Source organism: Aptenodytes patagonicus, chromosome 4 (assembly GCF_965638725.1).
Source record: "Aptenodytes patagonicus chromosome 4, bAptPat1.pri.cur, whole genome shotgun sequence".
NCBI classification, from domain to species: domain Eukaryota; kingdom Metazoa; phylum Chordata; class Aves; order Sphenisciformes; family Spheniscidae; genus Aptenodytes; species Aptenodytes patagonicus.
In genome coordinates, this window is record NC_134952.1 from 14,983,996 (window position 1) to 15,005,427 (window position 21,432).

The 21,432-nt window shown below is 38.9% G+C and overlaps 1 protein-coding gene across 1 annotated transcript; it reads right to left on the bottom strand.

Moving 5' to 3' along the window:
* Positions 1-968: 968 nt before the first annotated feature.
* On the bottom strand, positions 969-21,302 carry WDR1 (WD repeat domain 1). Its single transcript, XM_076335949.1, has 15 exons — positions 21,092-21,302; positions 20,686-20,807; positions 16,745-16,835; positions 13,580-13,727; positions 11,970-12,150; positions 10,062-10,139; positions 9,238-9,318; positions 8,888-9,121; positions 7,952-8,041; positions 6,513-6,667; positions 5,757-5,844; positions 4,592-4,702; positions 3,938-4,111; positions 2,662-2,806; positions 969-2,362 (listed from the first exon to the last, which is right to left on the bottom strand). The coding sequence occupies exons 1-15, from the start codon at positions 21,105-21,107 to the stop codon at positions 2,253-2,255; spliced, it is 1,824 nt and encodes a 607-aa protein (XP_076192064.1). The 5' UTR covers positions 21,108-21,302; the 3' UTR covers positions 969-2,252.
* Between the last annotated feature and the right edge of the window lie 130 nt (positions 21,303-21,432).

The following is a 21,432-nucleotide window of genomic DNA, read 5'->3' on the forward strand; positions in this document are numbered from 1 at the left end:
TCAACAAGCAGCCTGTACAATGACCTTTAGTTCAACAGAAGAGTATCTTTTCAGTTTTCTAGTCAGGATTTGCTATCTAACTACAAACACCGTATTAGTCCTTAAGTAATTAGAAGCTCAGGCCATATGCCAATAAACAAATCCAATGGAAGCTGAAGCACGAGCACGTACCTCCACAGGCAGGCATCCAAATACAAGTCTTAATACAGGGTTTCTAGCTAACAGGCATTCCACAGGAGCAGTATTACAAGGTCTTCCAGGAATCAAGAAAATACCTTGTCCTACACATCACCTCTCAGACGTGGTGCACAAGCTCTGATGTGCAGCAAAGAATCAACTTGTAGTGGTAGGAGACTTCATGAAATTATGCTATTTCCCTCAAAAAAAAAAATGCATTTCACTAGCAGGCTCATCTCTTACAAAAAGCAGGATTTACCAGTGAGTTCTGTTCTTTGCCCATAGACATCTGCTTAACTCGCCCCCTGCCCCACCTTCTAACATTACTTAAATGACAAGGATTCAACTACAACAGGAACCCACTGAGCAGATGCAATAGCAACTCTTCCGGATCAGACCTGGGGAACAATGGATGAATTGCACAGGGATTGGCATAACAATAGTAGAACAAGTTTTAGGGGCTAGACACTGAGAAATCTTGTTCATTTGGATCTTATGCCTAATTTCAAACATGCCCTTTTCCAAAACTTCTCTTATCCTTGCATTGTTAATAAACAGACATGCCAAATTGTTAATGGAGAGATGCAGTAAGCACAAAGAAACCACGAAGCAAAATATTCTGCTTCTTAGATAAAACCTGTCAACTGTTCTAATGTATACATTGGTTTATGTGCCAGAGGACATCTGATCACCACTCCTTAAAAAGAAATCAACATTTTTCCTTTTAAGATGTTTCACCAAGTCATTGTGACAGGCAATTTTTTTCAGCAATTGAGCAATGGTCCACAGTATGAGAAGCAGCAAAAGCGTTTTATTTGCTGTATAATTAGTGTCATTAGAAATATGATTGATAAAAAAACAACACACAAGTCCACACAGAAAGGAACGCTTAATAAAAACCGAAGAGCACTGGAGGGATGGTGGTGAAGACTTAGCAGAGAGAAGGTTTTTTTAAAAAGTCTTCCAAAGTTCTGGACAGCAACAACTTCTTTTGGCCACTAGAGATGGTAAGAAATCTTCCTACTACTTTGCATCAGAGTGCCCTCCTCCACCCTTGCTGGACTGCTAGCTTCAAATGACTTAGATGTGCTGTAGAGTGTGAGAAGGGAACTAAACGCAAGACCATGATCTGTTCGCATTAGGTAACAGCTTCCATGCAACTGTTCTGCACATGCAAAGGCATAAAACTTACTCAAACAGTCTTCTCAAAAATCACTTCAAGTCATAACAATGCTTCACTTTGTTTAATTCCTGTATTTTCAAAAAGGTGGTAGAAGTACTGCATTTTTTTTTAAACAATAACATGCTTCTCCTCCTTCAAACAGAAAATATCTTTAATCTTTGAAACAGAATGATTTTTTTTAGCTGACATTGAAATGACCAGACATTCTTAATTCATGAAAGTAACAAATGTGTTTCTGAAGCAAGAAGTTGCCACAACGATTATTTGTAAACATTATACCCACAACAGTAAGTACATCAAAACCCCACACTTGCACCTTAAAATAAACCACAAAGCTTTGACATGAAATACGTAAAAAGTTTATTATGTATGTACCCCATTTTGTTATCTGGAGGAGAAAATCTGAGGCAACAGTTTGGTGCAGTACAGAGAAGCAAAGCAATATACAGTAGCTGCACACAGCTTGATTGGTTTCAGATCACAACTAAATACTCTTACTATGACCGTTAGTACAGAAATGTTCTGTAATTAGAAAAAATGAGAAGTATTACTCTCATGCTGTACAGTCTCATGTTTCTTGGTTAGAAAAGAACAACTGATTGAGTTTGAATCTTTCACGCCTGAATCTTTCACACCAACTTGCTCGGCTGTTGCCTCTGGAATGTTCAGCACAAAGGTTAAGCTCCAGACATAATTTAAGTGCTTTTCATGTGCAAACTGTTACTGGCTAAAGCTTTCAAAGTACATTTAATTACAGATATGAACACCCTGTAAAGATATGAGGATATGATAGCAGACCCAGAGGCCAATACAGATTCTTTAAGAGAAATGCTATGTTCCAACTGCAGTAGTTCTAGTCCCTGATTAGGTCCTTCCAAAGAGAGGGCTTATTTCAATTGTAAGAGATAGACCACTCTTTGACAGAAGCATCATGGGATGTTGTTACCAGAGTATGTTCATCCAACCACGCCAAGCCGCTTACATGATGTAGTCTGTGAGCATCTGTATGGCAGTGCAAAATAACAGAAAAGAATTAGGAAGGCTAGGCTGACAAAACAACTTTAGCACATATTCCAAATGTGATTTTCAGCTGCATTAAATACTAGCAGTGTATTTTAAAAGTGACTACAAAATAACATAACAGGAAAGTTTTGGCTATTGTAGCTAGAGAGAGATTAACATAAAGGCTAAATTAGTTTGGGAACAAAGCCTGCTTACCATTAGTTCTAGAAAACAGGTACTGTGTTGAATTTCAAGAGCTACTAGCAACTTTTAAAAGTAAGTTTTTGAAGGAAACATACCTGGTATCTTGACTCTGGTCTCTGGATCACTTACAGTCCAAACATATACCATCATGTCCATGCCTCCAGAAGCAAAGTGTTCATTGTCTGGTGACCAGGCAATACAAACAATTTTTGCATGGTGTCCATAAAAGACGTTATGTTCCTATTTGAAAATTAGAGATAGTGTTATTTCATTAGTTTAAGTTACTTCAGGAAATCACTGGCTTTTAATGTGTAGCATCACAATAGGCTACTGCAAGACTCCAGACAAGGTACATCTCAGGTGCAGATGGATGCCCTAAACCAAGTGGTGGCTTCATTTTATGCTATTTATTTAAACACTTATCAGGCCAATAAAATCCAAATCTTTTGTAAAAAACGCCAAGACTTTTTCTATGAAAAAGCTTTCAAGCTGGATCTGTAAAGTGCATATGCAACACGTCACTTCTTGCTTAGAGGCTTTTTCTAAAAGCAAAAAATTCTTTCAATTTTTACTTAGAAAATGAAACGTTTTTGTGGAATGCCATCCTGCATTTTTTACTTCAGTGTGGTTTCGGTCAAAGCTTAATGACTTTACAGGCTGATACACATATTGACTGCTCAGCTGAAAGGTGGAAGTTGCCCATTTTTGGTTCTTGGTTAAAAGACACTACATTGAAGGATAAAGTAAGATTCCCTGCCCTAATGTATCCCTTTCATTGCTTAGTTCTTACCATGGAACTGTGTGCCACAGCCAGCAGAATTTTATTGCTAAGTCTGCTTAATTTACTTCATTAAGTTTTATTGTACTGCACGATTCTTAACAAATTGAGCCTGCGTTCTTGTCCATTTTGCAAAAATGCATAGAAATTCTCTAACAGGCATGCGTGTGTTTCATTGACTTTTCTTCCTTTAAAAAAAACCACACTAGTGATTCAGCTGACCCGGATAAGGACCCTGCATACTTCGTAATCTTTTGTATTTAACTACTGCTAGCCTGTGGAAATCCAACCCCTCTCCCATTTAACTATGTGTTTGTTATTAGATGGGTTTGAGCGTTTTCCCAGTAGCCAACCTATGCTGTACATTTCCTCACCTATTCTTATGATCTGGAGGCTTCAGGTAGGCTGCTGTGAAAAAGCAACACTAACTCAAAATAGCAGGTAAACAGACAGTCACAGAAACACCAAATATACATCAATGATTTAACAATTAAGTCTCACCAGCTACACTATATTTCACCACAACAGATTTAGACATGAGATGCCAGTCAATGTTTTTAAACAAACAAAACTCCTGATACAACATTTCTTACCGCATAGCCATCAGTGACACTGAAGACAGTGACAACTTTGTTTGCATCACAGACTGCAAGAAAGGCACCATCGTGAGAATATGCCAGGTCAGTAACAGGACCTTTAGCTTCCAAAGACTTATCATCATTTTTCAAAGAGGTTCCTTGGATTGAATACAAACGGACATTCCCATCCTGCAAGTTAATAGTGAAAAAGGGAGGGGGAAGGTATAAAAATCACTTTACAATAGAAAGAGGAAGGGTTACTGAGTTTCTGGAACTTTTTGCATCAATTCTATCTGGTAGTGCTTATATTAAGAAATAATTTAAAGAACCTGCCATTTATGCTGACTACAATCCACCAAGTCTAGAATATAGACCTGATTTCTAGAAGTTGCCTACTTTAAGCATACACTGAGTAAAAACAATTTGACAATTTAAAAACAGCAAATACAAGATAAAAAAAATGAAACAGACATTAGGTCACAATGGTGGGAGAACCTGGGGAATGAAAGCTGAGGAATACCCGTTACACACAGTTTACTTGTTACAATACTGCTGCTGTTACAAACTGCCACCTACTACTTCTTAACACAACACACTTACTACTATTAAATGCTTCTGTTACTAGTTCCAGTGTTCAAAGTAGTACATTTTTAGGAAGTGCAACCTTACCGCTCCTCCCACTGCTGCTGTACCTCCTCCAGGGTGAATGGCTACAGCTTCTGGCTCATAGCCAAGGTCATCAATTGCAAAACATTTTTTCTTATCTTTCATCAAGACAATCTGTAAATAGAAAACCAGAAACTAAGACCCTTCTTCAAAGTGCCTAATACAAAACTATGACTAAGCCACATTGCTTAGCCATAAATACAAATCCACTCTGATTGCTCAGAAGTTTACTGTATTCTGATCTTAAGGGAACAGTTCCTTTTTTTTTTTTTAAAAAAAAAAGAAAAGAAATGCCTATGTGTGGTGACTAACTAATCTGCTGTACTGGAGTACTTATGTGCTCTAAATTAGGTAGTGCAGTGCATGCTCTACTGCCTTCAGCTTCACCTCATTTGGTTTGAACATGAAAGAAACACGGACAAAACAGTAGTTTTAGCAATGCTTACTCCCTTCCTGGTTCACTGTTAAAGGAAGGGAGGCAGGGCCAAATTAGTAGCAAGTTAATACTGCAATGTTAAATTTTAAGGGCTATTTCCTATCCAGTTCTATACTATGGACAACTGGAATTATAATTCACATGGAAAACAGGTTTGGACAACACTACTAAAAGCATAAAACCACCATCCATACAGAAGGCATAAATCATTGTAAGTTAAGCATTGCTTTGATAAAAGATAGCCCTAGTGCAATCTCTCTGGTTTTGCGTGATCTGAATACTACCAGCAAGCAAGCTAGAGCTACCTATACTGGACAACAGCATTAGTTAATTGGTTAGTTGGATTAGTTAAAAAAAAAAAACAAACCACCAATGCAGGAGCAAGACATCCTTTCCCCAAAAATCACGTCACTGAACAGATCAGGCAAGAGCATGATTTAGTCTGGTGTAGCCTTCCAGAACAAAGCTGTATTGATAACATTCAGATGCACCCACACAAGGGACTGTGTGAAATTTAAATCTATATATAAGACTGTCAAATTGGTACAAGATGCAAAAAGACAAGCTTATCAAGTATCCTGCTTAATTATGTTCCCCATAGCTCTTATTAGGAAATTCTGCAGATGTGCAAGGTGATCCCACACTAAATAGGTTTGTCAGAAACCATCATGTTACCATACATGGCATTATTAACAGAGCAATTGTGTTGATAATCCACAAGTTAATACTTACTTGTCCAATGCATAGAACTACAGTATAACCACCAGGACCCACAGCTAAACATTTTGGTTGAACATCCATTTTCACAGCATCCTGGCCACTGGAGGAAGGAGTGCCAAGGTGGAGAAGTGGGAAGGACAAAACAGAAAAAAAATTATTCCATGCCTACCATTATTTAAAATTGCCTATTCAAATAATCACCCACTAATGATCAAGAACATGCATTATTTATTTATTTTTAAAATAATCTGCAAACTTTCCTTCTGTTTACTATTTAAAGCATTAGTATCTCGATCAGGTAGTACACAAAGTGAAAGTCAATGTTACTACACTAGAATCTAATTTTTTTTTTAGGGTAACTAGGTGATCTTAATAGGATTCCTGAAAGTTTTTTGCTTCAATTGTGGTTTCCATGAAGAAACAGCTGTGTCCCACCCCTCCTAACCACATTTATTACTAATATTCCTGGGTATTTATGAATCATAAAACAGACACTCTTCCCACAGTCCCCTAACTAAGCCACCCAATACAAGGCAGATCTCTACCTAACCTGTGGAAGGGATGAGAAACTGAAAAGCCTGGGATGCATTTCTTGTTGTCACAGAAAAAAAGCAAGGTTGGTACAGCAATCATTTCTACAGTTTCCATGGTAACTTAAAACCTGAATAAACTGCAGCATAAAATTCTTTACTATATAAATCAACAAAACTCTTGCTGTAAAATAATTAGGGCTGCAATACTACAATAAAAGGCAACATTTTAACTAACCTGTAGTCCCTCTTGCTAAGGTTGGTATAGCGCACAGTGTCATCCATACTGCAGGTAACCAGCTGATCCATTTCATCCACTGCCATTCTAGAAACCTGGTTTGTATGGCCTTTCCCAGAAAAGCCATCATTCTCTCCAGTTTCAGAATCCCAATAATGTGCATAATAGAATTAAGGAACATTTGAAGATACTGGTGTAGTCAGGTACAGCATCACAAAAAGTTAAATAATTGACAGAATAGCTAAGGTTAGAAGGGACCTCTTGAGATTGTTTAGTCCAACCTGCTGCTCAGTATCAGCTACAACAGGCTGCCCATTCCGTTGGGTTTTGAGTATCTCTAGGGATGGAGACTCTACAAGCTCCCGGGGCAACCTGTACCAGGGTTCAACCAACCTCACACCCTCAAAATACTTATTAAATGAACCTCTGAAGTTCTGTAATGAGCTAAATGACATACCACAAATAGTAGCAAATACTGGAACAATTAGCATTAGGTCTGAGAATAGGAAATACTTTTTAAAGAATTATATAGTTAGAAGTCCTGCAACATTGGCTTTCCCTAATGTTGTATGTTAACATCAGTTTGAACTATTAACACTATACTGTAGGTTTGTAAAAAAACAAGTCCTATATTTATAACGGTTTATACCACTGTGACACCATTTTAATGCATGACAGCAAGCAGGATGAAGGACTGCAGTTTTATTTATAAGCTTCAGAACATTGAAGAAAAGCCAACAGTCTTCTAGCTGAACACATCCCAACCTCACCTTTTAACATGCCCTTTGGGAATGAGACTGCATTCCCAGTGTTTTGCTCCAGAAACCAATAGGACTGAAATAGAGTCTCAAAAGAAGTACAAGTTCTCTTCAGTAGTGAGAAAGCCTGATGACATTTGGGATACCAAATAAAGAACACAATCAATGTGTCACAGAACTACAAAAAACGCACACCTTAATACAAGTGGGAAAAACACAACTGTAAAGAGAAACGCATGTTAATGGGTCAGAGCTAGATCAACAAGAATTTATCTTTCTTGTCCTGAACATCTAAAAACCAAGACACATGACTTTCAGCACATGCTAAGCTCTACCTATCACATGTAACAGACAGCAATACATATTTTGCCTGTATGACAGAATACGTGGAAAGTTACAAGAGGCTAATTTATATATTTATTTGCTCCTCCATACTAACAAGCTATCTACCACAAAGAAGTAACAACTGGAAATTAAGAACTAGCTTATATTTAGCAGGCAAATTTAAAGGCAACCAGTAAAATAGGCAAGTTAGGGGAAAGCAAAACAAAATTCTTCAGACATAAAATATTCACTGTGTCCAATAAACGTAAGTTTTTGTCATTGGCAAAGCTTTTTTTTGTCCTAATGAGCTCTCTCAGACTATAAGACTAGAACAAATATCACAATCATTCAAAGGATATTAATATGACCATCATTACTTCCAGAGTAAATATAGGACTTTCCACCGTTTTTATGCACTGTAAGACACTGAATTGATTTACTATGACCCTGTGAATGGGACACAAATAATTATTGATGGGCAATTTTTCATCTTAACACATACATAAATCAAACCTATTTGAGAAGAATTACAGGTTATTCAGAAAATAACATATCATTTTATTCACAAGCTTTGTCACCCAGAATACAAATCACTAGTTAATGGTGCAGTCATTTAACTGTTGCAGCACTGCTATTTCCACGTACTACTCCTTGAAGAGAAGGAATAGGCACTGTGAATATCTTTATCAGCCTGCTGGGCCAAAATACTTTCGTGGCCTTTTCATCAACAAAGTTTGCTTTTCAGGCACTTCATGATTCAGGGAAGAGAACTAAATAAGGCCATGTACCCACACCAACTGCCAGAATTATAGCAGCAATAGCAAGAATCTGGGACATTTGTTTCTAGTTCATGTAAAAATGTAAGTTCCCATGAGAGTGCTGTGTCAGCGAACTCTTTAATTCCTAAAATTAAAGCTCGATTGCACAGTAACCCTAGTCACCTTGTTCACAATACACTAGCTCTGGTAGAATGAGACATCACTGGTAGTTTTCTATCTATGCTGTATTTCTTTTCTTATCTCAAGAATGCTTAAAAGCTGCTATGAGAGATAAATTGATAACCTTAATTGAAATCAAAATCAGTCTGTATATTTGCACAAAGCGCATGTAACATTTTAACGCATAACGTTTTAACTTCTTGATTCATGTAACTTGCAAGAGTCAGTCGCACATAGCTTGTCTGGCAGTGCTAATTTAACAAAACCATTTTTCAAGTTATTATTCTATCTAGACAACTTCAACCACTGAGTCATTTATTGCAGAAACCAGTGCAACAACAGAAGTTTAACCTACCTTTATAACACGTAAAGGCTTGTTTGGATTGTTCTTGTCCAAATAATTGATATAGCCAGACAGGGAGATAGTCAGTAAGTGGTCTTTCTGCCACAAACAACCCAACTGCTGATCCAACACGTTTGATCCCATGTTAAAAGTACTGACAATAGAATTAGCACCAACATCCCAGATTTTAGCAGTTTTATCTCCAGAAGCAGAAAGCAACTGACTACTGTCAGGGCTCCAACTAATCTGTAAAAACAAATGTCACCACAAGATAGTAAATGCATTTATTATTGCAAGACTTCAGTCCATGAACTTGGTAATGAAATACTACAGACCATTTGTACAAATGAAGTGATACTTACAGCATAAATACCTCCATCATGCGCTTTGCCTCCACCAAGAACACACACTTTCTCTCCAGTCTTCCCATCATAGACAAAAATCTTAAGAGAGCACACAGACATATAACTTAAAGGGAAAAGCAGTAACAGAAAAAAAACCCAAGAACCGAAACACCGTTACTTGCACTGCACAGATCATTCTTTTGTTACATGGCATGCTTGCAGGTTTAGCAAACACCAGATTTTTGAAGAAGAGGCACAAGTATTCCTGCATTTAATATTTAAGACTAAACAAATGAGATGACAATTGCAAATAATCACAGTAAGCCACTCTGTACATTGGATCCTGACATTTGAAATTCTGGAAGATGTTACATTTTTGACTCCTGCTGCGATGGCAGCTGCTTAGCACTGCAGTCATGGGAATCTGTCTTCTTAGAAGGAGGAGCTACCTATGGTAACAGTGTCATTGTCAAACCTGCCCTCATCAGTAGGGAGTCCACATGGAGCTGGGTTGCTATCTATGAGTTAGCATTTCAGCCAGACTTCTCAGGATCATAACAAGGACATACACATTCCAAAAGTCTAGTATGTTCTTGCCAAAATAACCTGTAAGAGAAGTAATACGCTAGGGAGATGGAAGGGGGAAAAAAACTGAGTGAGAATAGTCTGTTTGACATCAGTTGTTACAGCTTTATAGGAGGATACTTAAAAGTTTAAGCCAGTCATTTCTTGGCATGAAAAAAGAAGCAACATAGATTTTACAATACTAATCTACTCCCAAAATGCACAAGAAAATCTTCTCATGCTAAAAATCACTACAAAGAGAGTTCCTTGTTTTTTACCTGGCCATCTGCACTAGCTGTAGCAAATCTGTTCCCATCAGGAGAAAACCTCACACAGTTCACAAACCGTGTATGGTCCTGTAGGAAAAAAAGTACGAATCAGCACACAAAATAAGAACAGAGCTTTTTACATAGAAGATAATCCAGTAACAATGAAGTTCTCTTACATGCAAGCCATAAATTAGCTGTGTAGGACAAGTCTGTTGTAGAGAATTGCTATGGAACAAGCCTAGACTCTATCTAAAGAGGATCATAGGGACCAAGAATAGTCCAGGGAAGAAACTGTGACATCAATACTGATGTAGTTCAAACAGCTTAGCACACCACCAGGTGAATGAGTACCCAGTTTCAGGCATAGGTAGGAAAAAACCTCTCAGCTGCAGCCTAGATGCAAACATGGGATTCTTCCCTTCTGGTCACTGAATTCTTCTGCAACATTCTCCAGATTTTGACTCTTGCTTCATTGTATAATTAAGTTTTATACACAGAAGGGTACTTTATCCTTCTTATTGTAAAACACACAGGCATGAAGAAGAAATTATTATTTTACTGGAATTCCATTTCTGGGAGATTGCATTAGTGGTAGCTCTGTAAAGTAACCAGGCAAGACTGATGTATGCTCCCCAAATAGACTATTTACAAATAGGAGACTATTCAAACCATGCTAACTAGAAAACACGCGTTAAATAGGGAAGCATCACAATGAAGCCAAAGCTCCCATGCAAAGAGATTTGGGAGACTATTTTTAGAATTATGAAAGGCAGGTTCTAACCTACTTTTTTTTTCTGATGATACCTCAAGCTCTAATCTAAAACCAGAATCCCATAGATCAACTCAAATACCACTTTAAAAGGAAGACTGCATCACATACCAGTCTAAGCAGCACTGGTAAGCAATTCAGACTTCAGAGTTCCAAAAGAACCAGCTTAGTAAAATGCAAGTATCAACTTAAGTTCAGAAATATATTAGGCAACTACATCATTTCATTGGATTGCAGAGCTCAAAACAATTCCTTTTCTAGAACTAGAATGGAATCCTTACTGAAGTCAGTGTATGAAAACTACTCAAGGCACAGACTTAAGAAAGTAAAAGGCCTACTACTGTGTTTTTAAAAATAAAATAAGAACGAAACATTTTGAATTTACTACTGCAATAACATCCAGTGTCTCTGCAATAGTTTTTTTTGAGGCAAGAGACATGTCTTCTGCCATCAGAAACAGCTGCAGAAGCTTTTGGCTTTTTATTTTCTTTGGCCTCAAGTAACAATGAATGTCTTAAATGTGGTAGTTCCAGGCTTTGTTTCATTTACATAAGAGATTTTAACTAGTAGAGTAAGAAAAAAGCGAAAAGGAATGTAGAAACAGAAAACTGACCACACAAGTTACATACCCATTCCTCATTGTATAAATCAGTTACATTTTCAAATATCTACACTCACCCTTTCTAAGCTGCCCTGGGATTTCAGATTTGAGCACTCTTAAGCAGATTGGAAAATTCCATTCACACCACCACATTTCTTGAATCAAGCACCCTGGAGAGTATTAAGAAATTCTATGCAGGTCTGCGTAGCAGACTGGGAAGCAGAGCTCAGAAAGTACCAATAGGGCCAATGAAATGTCCTACTTCTTAAGTTACGGAAGAGAATGGAGAGCCATAAAAAAAAATTGGAAAAAGTGCTTCAGATTTTCTTAACCAATCATTTATTTCAGTTTTCTTGGCCTGAGACGAGCCTTCAGTTACATTCATACATGGGTTTAAGAAAGCCACTTGACATCAACTAGCCTCAAAAGGGGGAGCTAAGAACTTTTGTTATAACAGCTAGTTGTGACAAGAACTGCAAGCTTGTTGGAAAGCTTTTAGTCAGCTTGCTGCACAGTTTAATAGAGCCACATCTAAACTTAAACTCACGCTTATTGTAAACTTGAACTTGAATGGCGGTCCCTCAAAGAAAGCGGCACAGTTGTCATCACTGCCAGTTGCCAGACGATATGGTCTTGTTTGTTTAATGTCCACGCTATTGATCACTTTGTTGTGCCCGGTAATCTCACCAACAGAAGAACCACTATCCCACAGGAACACTGCTCCAAATCTAGTTAGAAAAGCACACGATAACTACAATTCATAAAAGTTACATGTAGATTAACTCCTTGAGCATCTGCAAACAGCAGATTTGAGTGCACTCAAAGAAAAGAAATTAGGTCATCTCGTTAATCTCACACAAGCGCATCATAGTTCCCTGAAGGATATTTGAGATCTTGCTCAAGAGAGAATCTAATCTTCAAGAGACATTTGCTGAAGGGGACAGACAAGCAAATTTTATGTATAAAGTTTCTAAAATTCAGAGATCCAAAAGATATTCTTCAGTAAGTCTGTCAGTTTATAAAAGCAAGCAGTAAGTTATTCCATCTGCCTAGTCACTACACAGAATGCAGAAAGCTAGGAGAACAATGATATCTGATAATTTATCTGATTATTTAGCCTAGATTGGGTACCATCACTTTTACAACTATTATTACTTAAAGGTCAAGGAAGAAGAGTCATACCACAATTTTTGTCGGTTCTTACTTTAAATCACCTTAAAAAAAATTTCAGTATAATCAATACAGTGACATTAAACTGCCAGAGTATCACTATTAAAAAGGGGTTCTACAGAATCACTTCAACAAAGTTCTAGGTTGAAAGTACATCCACCTAATAGGAAACTGGCAGACTTTTTGAAGTAGGAGAGCAAATTTGCATACTATCTAACCAGGCACAAGGGATTGAGGACAAAGAATCTCTCTCAAATATCAGGACACAGTACATGATGGTGATTTAAAAAAAATGGTGCAGGGGGTCAGGGAACACGACCACACCATGTTTTTCAGACCTTTAGGCATAAGACTACCTGGTCTGGACTCTGCCTTAAAGATCTGTCAGTCTTTAAACATTAAAGAAAAGGACAAACCTGACGGTAATGGGCACCTCATTTAGTCAGACAAGGACAACTGGTTGTGATTTTCTTTTAATTACCAAAATAAGGCCTAAAAATATGGGCATGTTGCTGAGGAAGAAAATTCAGGTACACTTTTTTCTTTTTCTCTTACTCAATCACGGCCTCTCAATTTGGGAAGGGTGAAAGAAGAGGAAGAAGAATTGTCTTGTGGTTCTCCCTTCCTACTCTATCAGAATTAGACAAAAAAAAAATCCACCAAAAGTCATACTGAACAGCTATCACTGAATGCAATACCCACCTCTAAAAAACAAGCAAGACCCACACAATTTTAAACTGAGCAATTCTAACAGAACTCTATTTTCTAAGTAGTTTTACAGCTGTCAAATACTGCATAAAGAATTCTGCTGCAGAACAACACAACTTGAAGCCTAAACAGGGAACAAGCCATGATTTTCTTTCCTTGAAAAATTAAAAGCTTTCTGCAAAGAACCTGCTTTGTTAGAATAGAGTTTTACAGTATAGGTATGTGTGTGTATATATATATATATAGACACACACACACACAAGCAAAAGAATTACTCACTTTTCCCTTCCTTCCCCAACCACAGCAATTCTCTTGCTGTCTTCAGTCCACGCAAGGTCCTTTATTTTTCCTGCAAACGGCTGATACTCATACTTCAGTAGGTGTTCCCTCTGTGTAGTATCCCAGATTCTCAGCTTTCCAGAGACATCTGCCATAATAAAATAGAATATAACTATTGTTGTTCCAGCATGACTCAGTCACATGACTCAGCAATCTGCCAGGATACAGATTTTCAGCTACACTGAACATTTGTGCTAGGGACCTATTATCTTACCCTATTACAATTACTATAAATCACTTGATTTAGGAACACTGAAGACTACATCCGTTTCACTGAATTATGTTTCTAACCAGATATTAAGGTTCAAGATACGCAGCAATAAATACAACACACAGAGCCAACTTTTGCAAACAGACACGTGAAAAAATTGAACAGTAAGAGGGCAGGAACTCTAATGTTATCAGCCGGTATGTGTTAAGTACCCGTGTTACACAAAAAAACCCCAAACCAGCCCCACCTCGCCAGAAGCTACAAGATAGCTTACCCACACTTCATTGGGAAGTAAGCCACCCTACGTCTACAGTAAGAGAGCAATCTCGTGGACAGTGGCTGATGCACTAAAATTCATACTTCAGCTTTTTTGTACCTTCAAAGCAAACCTGTTTTGCTTACAAATACCAGGTATATGTAAACATACAAAGAGACTTCTGCCCACAGAACTTGATTCATTCACACTCATTGGCATACTTGTTCTGTACAGAAGCATGTACATGTTGCATTTGGACACCTGCACTATATGGATTGCTACAAAGGAATCCAACACAATATTCAAAAATGGTAATGTCACAAGCAGCAGACATAGCACAGGTCATAACAGTTTAAGATGTAATATAATGAAAGCTTCCTTGGTCACTGTTTCCTCTCAGTATTACACAGCCCTAGAGCTTGCTTCTATTCAGAGCAATTACTGTGGTGCAGCATTGTAACCAGAGGAATTGTTCTATGCACAGACAGGTTTACACATCTCTGATGAAACCCACACAGCAAATTCTGTGTGTATTGGATCCTTCATAAAACCCACTGTTTCAGAATAAGCCACATGCTAAAATAATACCTTTCACCTCAGCAGAAGGTTTTAAAGTTCTGTTCACCGCTTATTGGTGTACCTTTACAGTTCAATTTAAACATACAGCAACCCTGTATCTTTGGGACCTGATCATGGACTCATCTTCTCCACTTCTGCTAAAAAGACAGATGCAGAATCCTCCATTTTACATAGAGAATTTGTTATTGAGGCAAAATTTTAACGTGGACTTCAAAATCTAATAGATGGAACAAACAATTAATAGATAGGACACATATAGCTTTAACTTTGTGGTATCTCCCATTACTACATCTGTTATGACTGCAGTAAGAGAAATTATCATAAAAGCCACAAAGCATATTGCCAAAGGTCTGTCTCATCAAGTACATGAAGTATTAATGCAGGTTGCATGGCTAATGCAAATTTCTCTATCTCTATAGATAGAGAAATGAATCTTACATGTTATACTTAGGCTGTTTAAGCTGTTTCTGATACTATCTTCAGACCCCATGCTCAGCAGTATCACAAAACTATTTATAAATGACATACAGAAGGCACTTTTTAAAGGGAAATACTGCAGCTTAAACTCATTTACTTGGGTATGACAGACAACTCCTGAGAAGAGTCAACTGAATACTCCCCCCCCCCGAATCAAGCAGCTTCTTGAAAAACTTCTTCACAGATCAGGCTATGTATATATTACTGTTCTTTTACGGAGGACTGAAAATCTACAAGCCTGCACGAACAAAATAATGGTTATTCTGAGGATTAAGTACAGCACAAACCTAGAGCACCAAGTCTGTAGAATAAAGAATGCAAACTGGATTTTAAGGTATTCAATTTGACATATGGTCCACACACAAGACTGAGCCAAGAAAATCCTGGCTCTGGTTCCTTTCAGACGGGGTGGGGGAAGCAAAAAAAAAAAAACCACCACAACAACACACCACCACTGTGCTATCAGTGTTCTTAAAGCTTCTCCAGTACTCAAACGATACATGTTCTAATACAGCTTTCTGATATGCAGGAAGCCAAGGAAAGAACATTTTAAAAAATATTGTTCCCTTAAAATTGCTGAGAGAGAAATTCCCATTCTACTAAGACCTGTGCATGAGTCTGGACTCCCTTTCTAAGGAGCTCATATTCAGAATGTTTTATTTTCAGATATATTACTTAGAAAGTACTTCTGTATTTGGGCACATTACTTGCTTCTGAAGCATTTCTAATTGACAATGGCAAGCAAATTTAAAAAAATTCCATAGATTAACCACAATTATTTTTAAGAAGTGGAAGCTATAGTATTGTATTTATCAATATTCTTCAACTGTATACCAGTCGTCCTGAAAAAAGATCAATTATTTGAAGCAAGCTTCTATTAAAAAGGGTTTGTTTAGTTCTTTGTAAGTCATCAAAAACTGTAGCCGTTTCCGCTAACAATCCAGGAAATTCATGCTGTAGAAATTCATGTTACCCATTCTGACTATTGATTCACATACATTACACAGAAACTGAGAATCAGTCTTTTTCCCTGCTAACTTACCAAAGAAAGCTTTTTTTAGTTCAGGTTACAAAGGTAAGAAAAATCATGCCAAGTCTTGCCAAGTTCAGTCAGGAAGAAGAGGGGAGAGAAAAGAAAGGAGTATACACTCTTCTAGAATCCCTGCCCTGCCCCAAAGTATGAAAGTTTATTAACAAACAGAAACAATAGTCCTGTATTTCAGAAATAACTTTTCATTCTGCTGCACGTACACAAATCATTCATTACACTAAGGTTTCTTTTTAACACTTCACATTTAGTATTTAAAGTTCATTTTCCAGTTTTGATTTAAATAATAAATTTTAAAAAGACAAAGCATGTCACTAAACTCACTGCTTTAGAAAGAGGTTAGAGGAACAACTACAGAAATCGTTCCTCCCTCAGGCATGTGTACATAATTCCACTGAAGCATGTCACATTGACTATGTATATTCTGTACATAAATGTGAAGCGTTACTACTCTGTTTTGCCAGTAAGTTTTGCGTCAAGCACTTTAACAGCTCTATCCACCTATCTCATGCAGCATGTGCACTGATACTTTACCTCCAGATGCTATGTAGAATCCACTGGGAGCATACTTGGCAACTACAACCTGATGGGCATGCTCAGTGTAGATGTCAGCAATTGCAGGATTCTAGTTTAAAGGAAAAAAAGTTACTAAGTTGTATTTCCTGGTTTTCAAAGGAGTAAAATCAGACATTGAAAGATAAAATTCAGAATTTCTCCTCACACACCCTTCCTTCCAGCTTAAATTGAGCTATTGTCTAAAACTGAGAAGTGCAGTACACATTGCAGAACACTGCTGTCCAGTACTACTAAAACAACACACTAATTTCTAACAATTGACACAAAGTATTTCCTCTTTGAAAGGAGGAAACAGCCAGAACTTCTGTGACCCTTTCCTCTCCAATACCTGCTGAAAGCTAGAAAAACATTCTCCAAAATAATAGGCCAAGAACTGGACTTTCATTTTACGGGGCTGACCCAGGTAAGGCAGTTACCCAAGTAGAATACTAAACATGAGCTCTGCTTTGCAACACACATATCCGAAAGTTCTACTGTAGTCGAGTATGAAGGTTAAGCATACTGTTAACCATATTGCATGTCTGTTAATCATCACCATGTACTCAAGATCACTCAGTAACCAATGAGGTGTGGAAGGCTTGATCTTTCTTGCCGGTTGCAATCTGGTTAAAAAGCTAGTAGACTAGCACGGGAAAAGACACTTTCCCTAGTATCAAGAGTTGTACTGGAATTCTGAAAGAAATTCACTGCCACTCCATTACAAATTTATCTCTTCAGTCTTAAACATGTTTTCAGATGCTTCAGGTTGGACAATAAAACTGACTCAGTGTCTCAGCAGACCAGTAGTGTCACACTACAGAGGTGCCACACAAATCAAAAAAGGATGACATCAAGGCAAAATCTGCTCTCAAATTAACTGTATAAAAAAAGCCATTCTGCACATCTTCCAAATATGGTGCATATATGTTACAACAGTAATACACTATTCCTTCAAAAAATTTTTCTACCAGTTAACAGGTATCTTCCAGTTCCAGAAACTTGACTCATATGGTCAAAACAAAAGTCCATTTTAACTGCTGTAATTAATACAGATTTATTCAACCAAACCAGAAAACCACCTGATGTAATGGTATGACCCAGCCATCCAATCAGGAAAAACTAAAACACCTGCTCTGTGTTAGAAAGCAGACAGCCTCCCTCTTGAAAGAGTTCTTGCTGTTGCAGTACTGTTACATCTCAGGAGACAGAATACAGCTTATTCAGGCAAGAAGCAGCTCTTTTTCATTCCTGCTTTTGTACACTGCTTGAGTGCATCATAGCCCTACTTAAGTCACAATCATCTGCATTTACAGCAAGCACCGTCAGTTCAGGGAGCTCAAAAACCCCCACACTTCATTAGTAAAACAGCAGCTACTAATGTATGCCATTACAGCAAAAATCTCCAAGAGTCCAGGAAGCTAAGATGATGAGAGACTGGACTTAACAGACTGACTTAAGGGGTTAAACAAAAGATAGACTCCCAAATTTAAGATATAATAAACAGAATCAGGAAACCAGGTAATAAGTTAGAGCTGCCAATTTAAATGCTGTTTATTTGATAACATTATTTCTGTTTGTAAAGTCAGTTTTTTAACTTGTATGTCTTTTATATCAAAAACAAAAAAAAACCCCCACTTCTAAAGAGATTGTAGGATAAGATTATATTGTTAGCTGGGACAAACACAGTACCTAATACTAGATTCAACAAGAAGGGTGAGCTTATGTGGCTTATTTCGAACACTGAAACCAGAGCCACATATGAAAGTGAGCAGTTGAAGTTCCAAGCTTCAAAGTAGGTTTAGACCCATGAAGACGATAAAATATTAATGAGGCATGAAACCTTACAAATATCACTAGTCCTTCTGACTCTCGGTGCTTTTCCAGGACTTTTTCCTCATTGAAGTAAGTCTCTAGCTCATGCTCAAAGAGCAAGCATCAACCCTGAACACAATATTCGCCACCACTGATTAGCTAATACTAGATAGCTTCAGACTTAAGAGAAAGGTGATCACTGCATTTTGATGACCTGTTTTTTTTAGAGTACAACCATCCCATTAGAGAACTGTTCATGGAGGGATTACACACAGACCTCCTAGTATGTCATTTGGTTATTGCAAACTATTATACAGGCTTCCATATTTTTCAGAGAAGGCATAGCTCTCAACTAAAAGTGGACACACTTCCACGTCGGGTTAGGAACAAACGGCAACGTTCTCCAACACAAAAGCCACAGCACAGGCTTTGGTTGGTTTTTGTGTCACTGCTACAATACATTCTGTAGTTGTCTGCAGAGCATCACCTGTCAATTACTAACAGTAGCAGACTCTCCTTGCCAGTTAGTTAAGTTTGCATATCAGCATGAATTACACCATAAAACTGAAGTATTTCTGACTTCCATTCTCAACTTCCCTTGAGAGTTTTAACAGTCTAAATTTGAATTCCCACAATCCCACCTCGCCTGTACTCAGACCTTGCCATGTGCTCTACGTTCCAGCTCATGCTGGGACTAACATTTGCACTGGGCAAATCTTCAGTGACTCGACTCAGGAAGATAAAAGCAAATTGTTTTCTTCCAATTTAACCCCAAAATAGGGTCAGATGAGCACTAATGACAGTGCAAGGGAGGAGGTCACAATCCGTAACTTTGGCAAAAACTGTAACATAAGCAGAGTGGCTTTTCTCTCTTCTCTCATCACACTGTGTGCCATTACAGCGTTTAATTGGGGCTTCTGGTTTCAGAAAATTGAACTTTTCTTGGTACCAAGAAGAGTGAAACACTATTACAACAACATTATACTGAGACACTGAAACCAGAGTGCAAGCTCATTTTTGTTTTTAAGTGGATGAATTTAAACTGATATCAAACAAGAAATTTGCAAAGAATTAAGTTATTAGTAGCTTTTGTATATTATGGCATGACAATGAAGAAATGTCTGAATATAGTGGGGATGATGAGCTAAATCGGGAAAACAGCTCATAAAAATTCAGTTTACAAAGGTGATTTACAGAAGCAGCCATAAACAAATTCATTGTTGTGGAGACCTAAAAATTCCAGAGAGGTATGACCTGCCCCCCTGCAGCCCTCCCCATTGCAGGCCAAATCTGCACTAGGAAATCTAGGGGAGAATTTGATTTTCTAAAGAACAAGCATTTACTTTGAAGAAAAGTATTTTTTTAAAACCAGTAGCAAGACAATCGCCTACACATGCAATACTTCCTCCATACTTCTCAAAGGGATGCCATCTTTGAAAAGAAATAATTTAAATAACTCACTTCACATTTCTCTAGTTACCACCAGAGAAGGAAAAAAAAAAAACCCCAAACCTCCACACCACTGAAAACATTAACTGGGGCATTCTAATATTTAATCGATGGGAAGAGTTCCCTGTGACCAGGGCTGAGAACTCAACATGCAGACAGCTTGCCACAGAGTCAAGCAACTGACAACTGTTTTGATTCCTGGAGCGGGGGGAAGAAACTACGGACTAATGCATTTAAAGATAGGTGTTTGCAAGTATTTGCATGCTTCTCTTACAAGCTAGAGGCCCAATACAGCAAATAGGGAAGAGTTCATTTATTAGGCAAACACAACACTCAACTTCATAATAGTGATACTTAAGAAGATAAACAGGGCCAACCAGAATATACCAGTCTCTCGTCTATACATCCTATCCAAAGAGAGGTAGAGAACTGCACATTTTACTGAGATTTTCTACAGGTTTTTACAGTCGCTGCCCATGGTTTTATGCCTGAGTCATGCACCCTGCTTATTCCCTTGCTGCTGATCACAGATCTGTGACCTCAATTGAAATTACTAAGTGTGAATGAAGCACAGGCTATTAAAGGAGAGGGGCTGCGAAACAAAATGAAACTTAGCGAAAGCTCTATACTACGAAACAAAATAAATTAGGATACATTACATCAATGTTTCTGATGACGACACATTTTCCATTGGTATAAAGAAAATTGTTGCCCTTAGGATCACCTCCGATAATTTTGGAAACGCCTCGTTCAACCTGCGGGAGGCTGGCGAACACTTTTTCTACGGGACAATGAGAAAGGGGGAGAAAAAAAAAAAGACGTTTTATTTCTCCCCGTTAACGGACGGCAGCCGAGCCGCCAAACGCCCCGCCGGCAGGCGCGGTCACTTGTTGCTGTCAGCGGGCTGTGCGGAACCGCCGGCTCCGCGCCCGCCTTCCGGGGCGGCGGAGGGCCGCCCGGCAGTCCCCCAGCCAGCGGGGCTCGCCACCGCCGCCACCCGGTCCCCCTCCCCAGCCCGGCACCTCGCCGCTCCGGCCACCCCGCTCCGCCTCGCCGGGGTCTTACTGATCTCGTACGGCATCTTCGCCCACTTGTTACTGCGGCGGGCGGTGGCGCTGGGAAGGAAGGGCCGGGAAGGGCGGCGAGCACAGCCCCGCGCAGCGCAGGCGGACCGGCCTCTCGCTCTCCCGCCGCCGCCTCAGCCCCGCGGCGCCCAGCGGCACGAACCAGGAAGCGCCCGCGCGGCGCCGCCGCTCTCCCCTGCCTTTGACCATATATAGTCAACTCTGCTCGCGCCGCGCCGCTCCCCGCCAGCCCGCGCCCCGCTCCCTCCCCCGGAAATGCCGTCGGCTCGGACGGGCCCGACGGGGGCTGCGCTGGGGCGGCCGCAGGAGCCGGCCCCGCCC

Bases quoted from the DNA above. Each gene is read 5' to 3' on its own strand.
- WDR1 (XM_076335949.1), bottom strand. The intron at 6,668-7,951 runs ATCCTTTGAATG...TATTATGCACAT, and splicing joins GTAATGATGGTCATATTAAT to TATTGGGATTCTGAAACTGG. The intron at 2,363-2,661 runs GTATGTTTCCTT...ACTGCCATACAG, and splicing joins GACCAGAGTCAAGATACCAG to ATGCTCACAGACTACATCAT.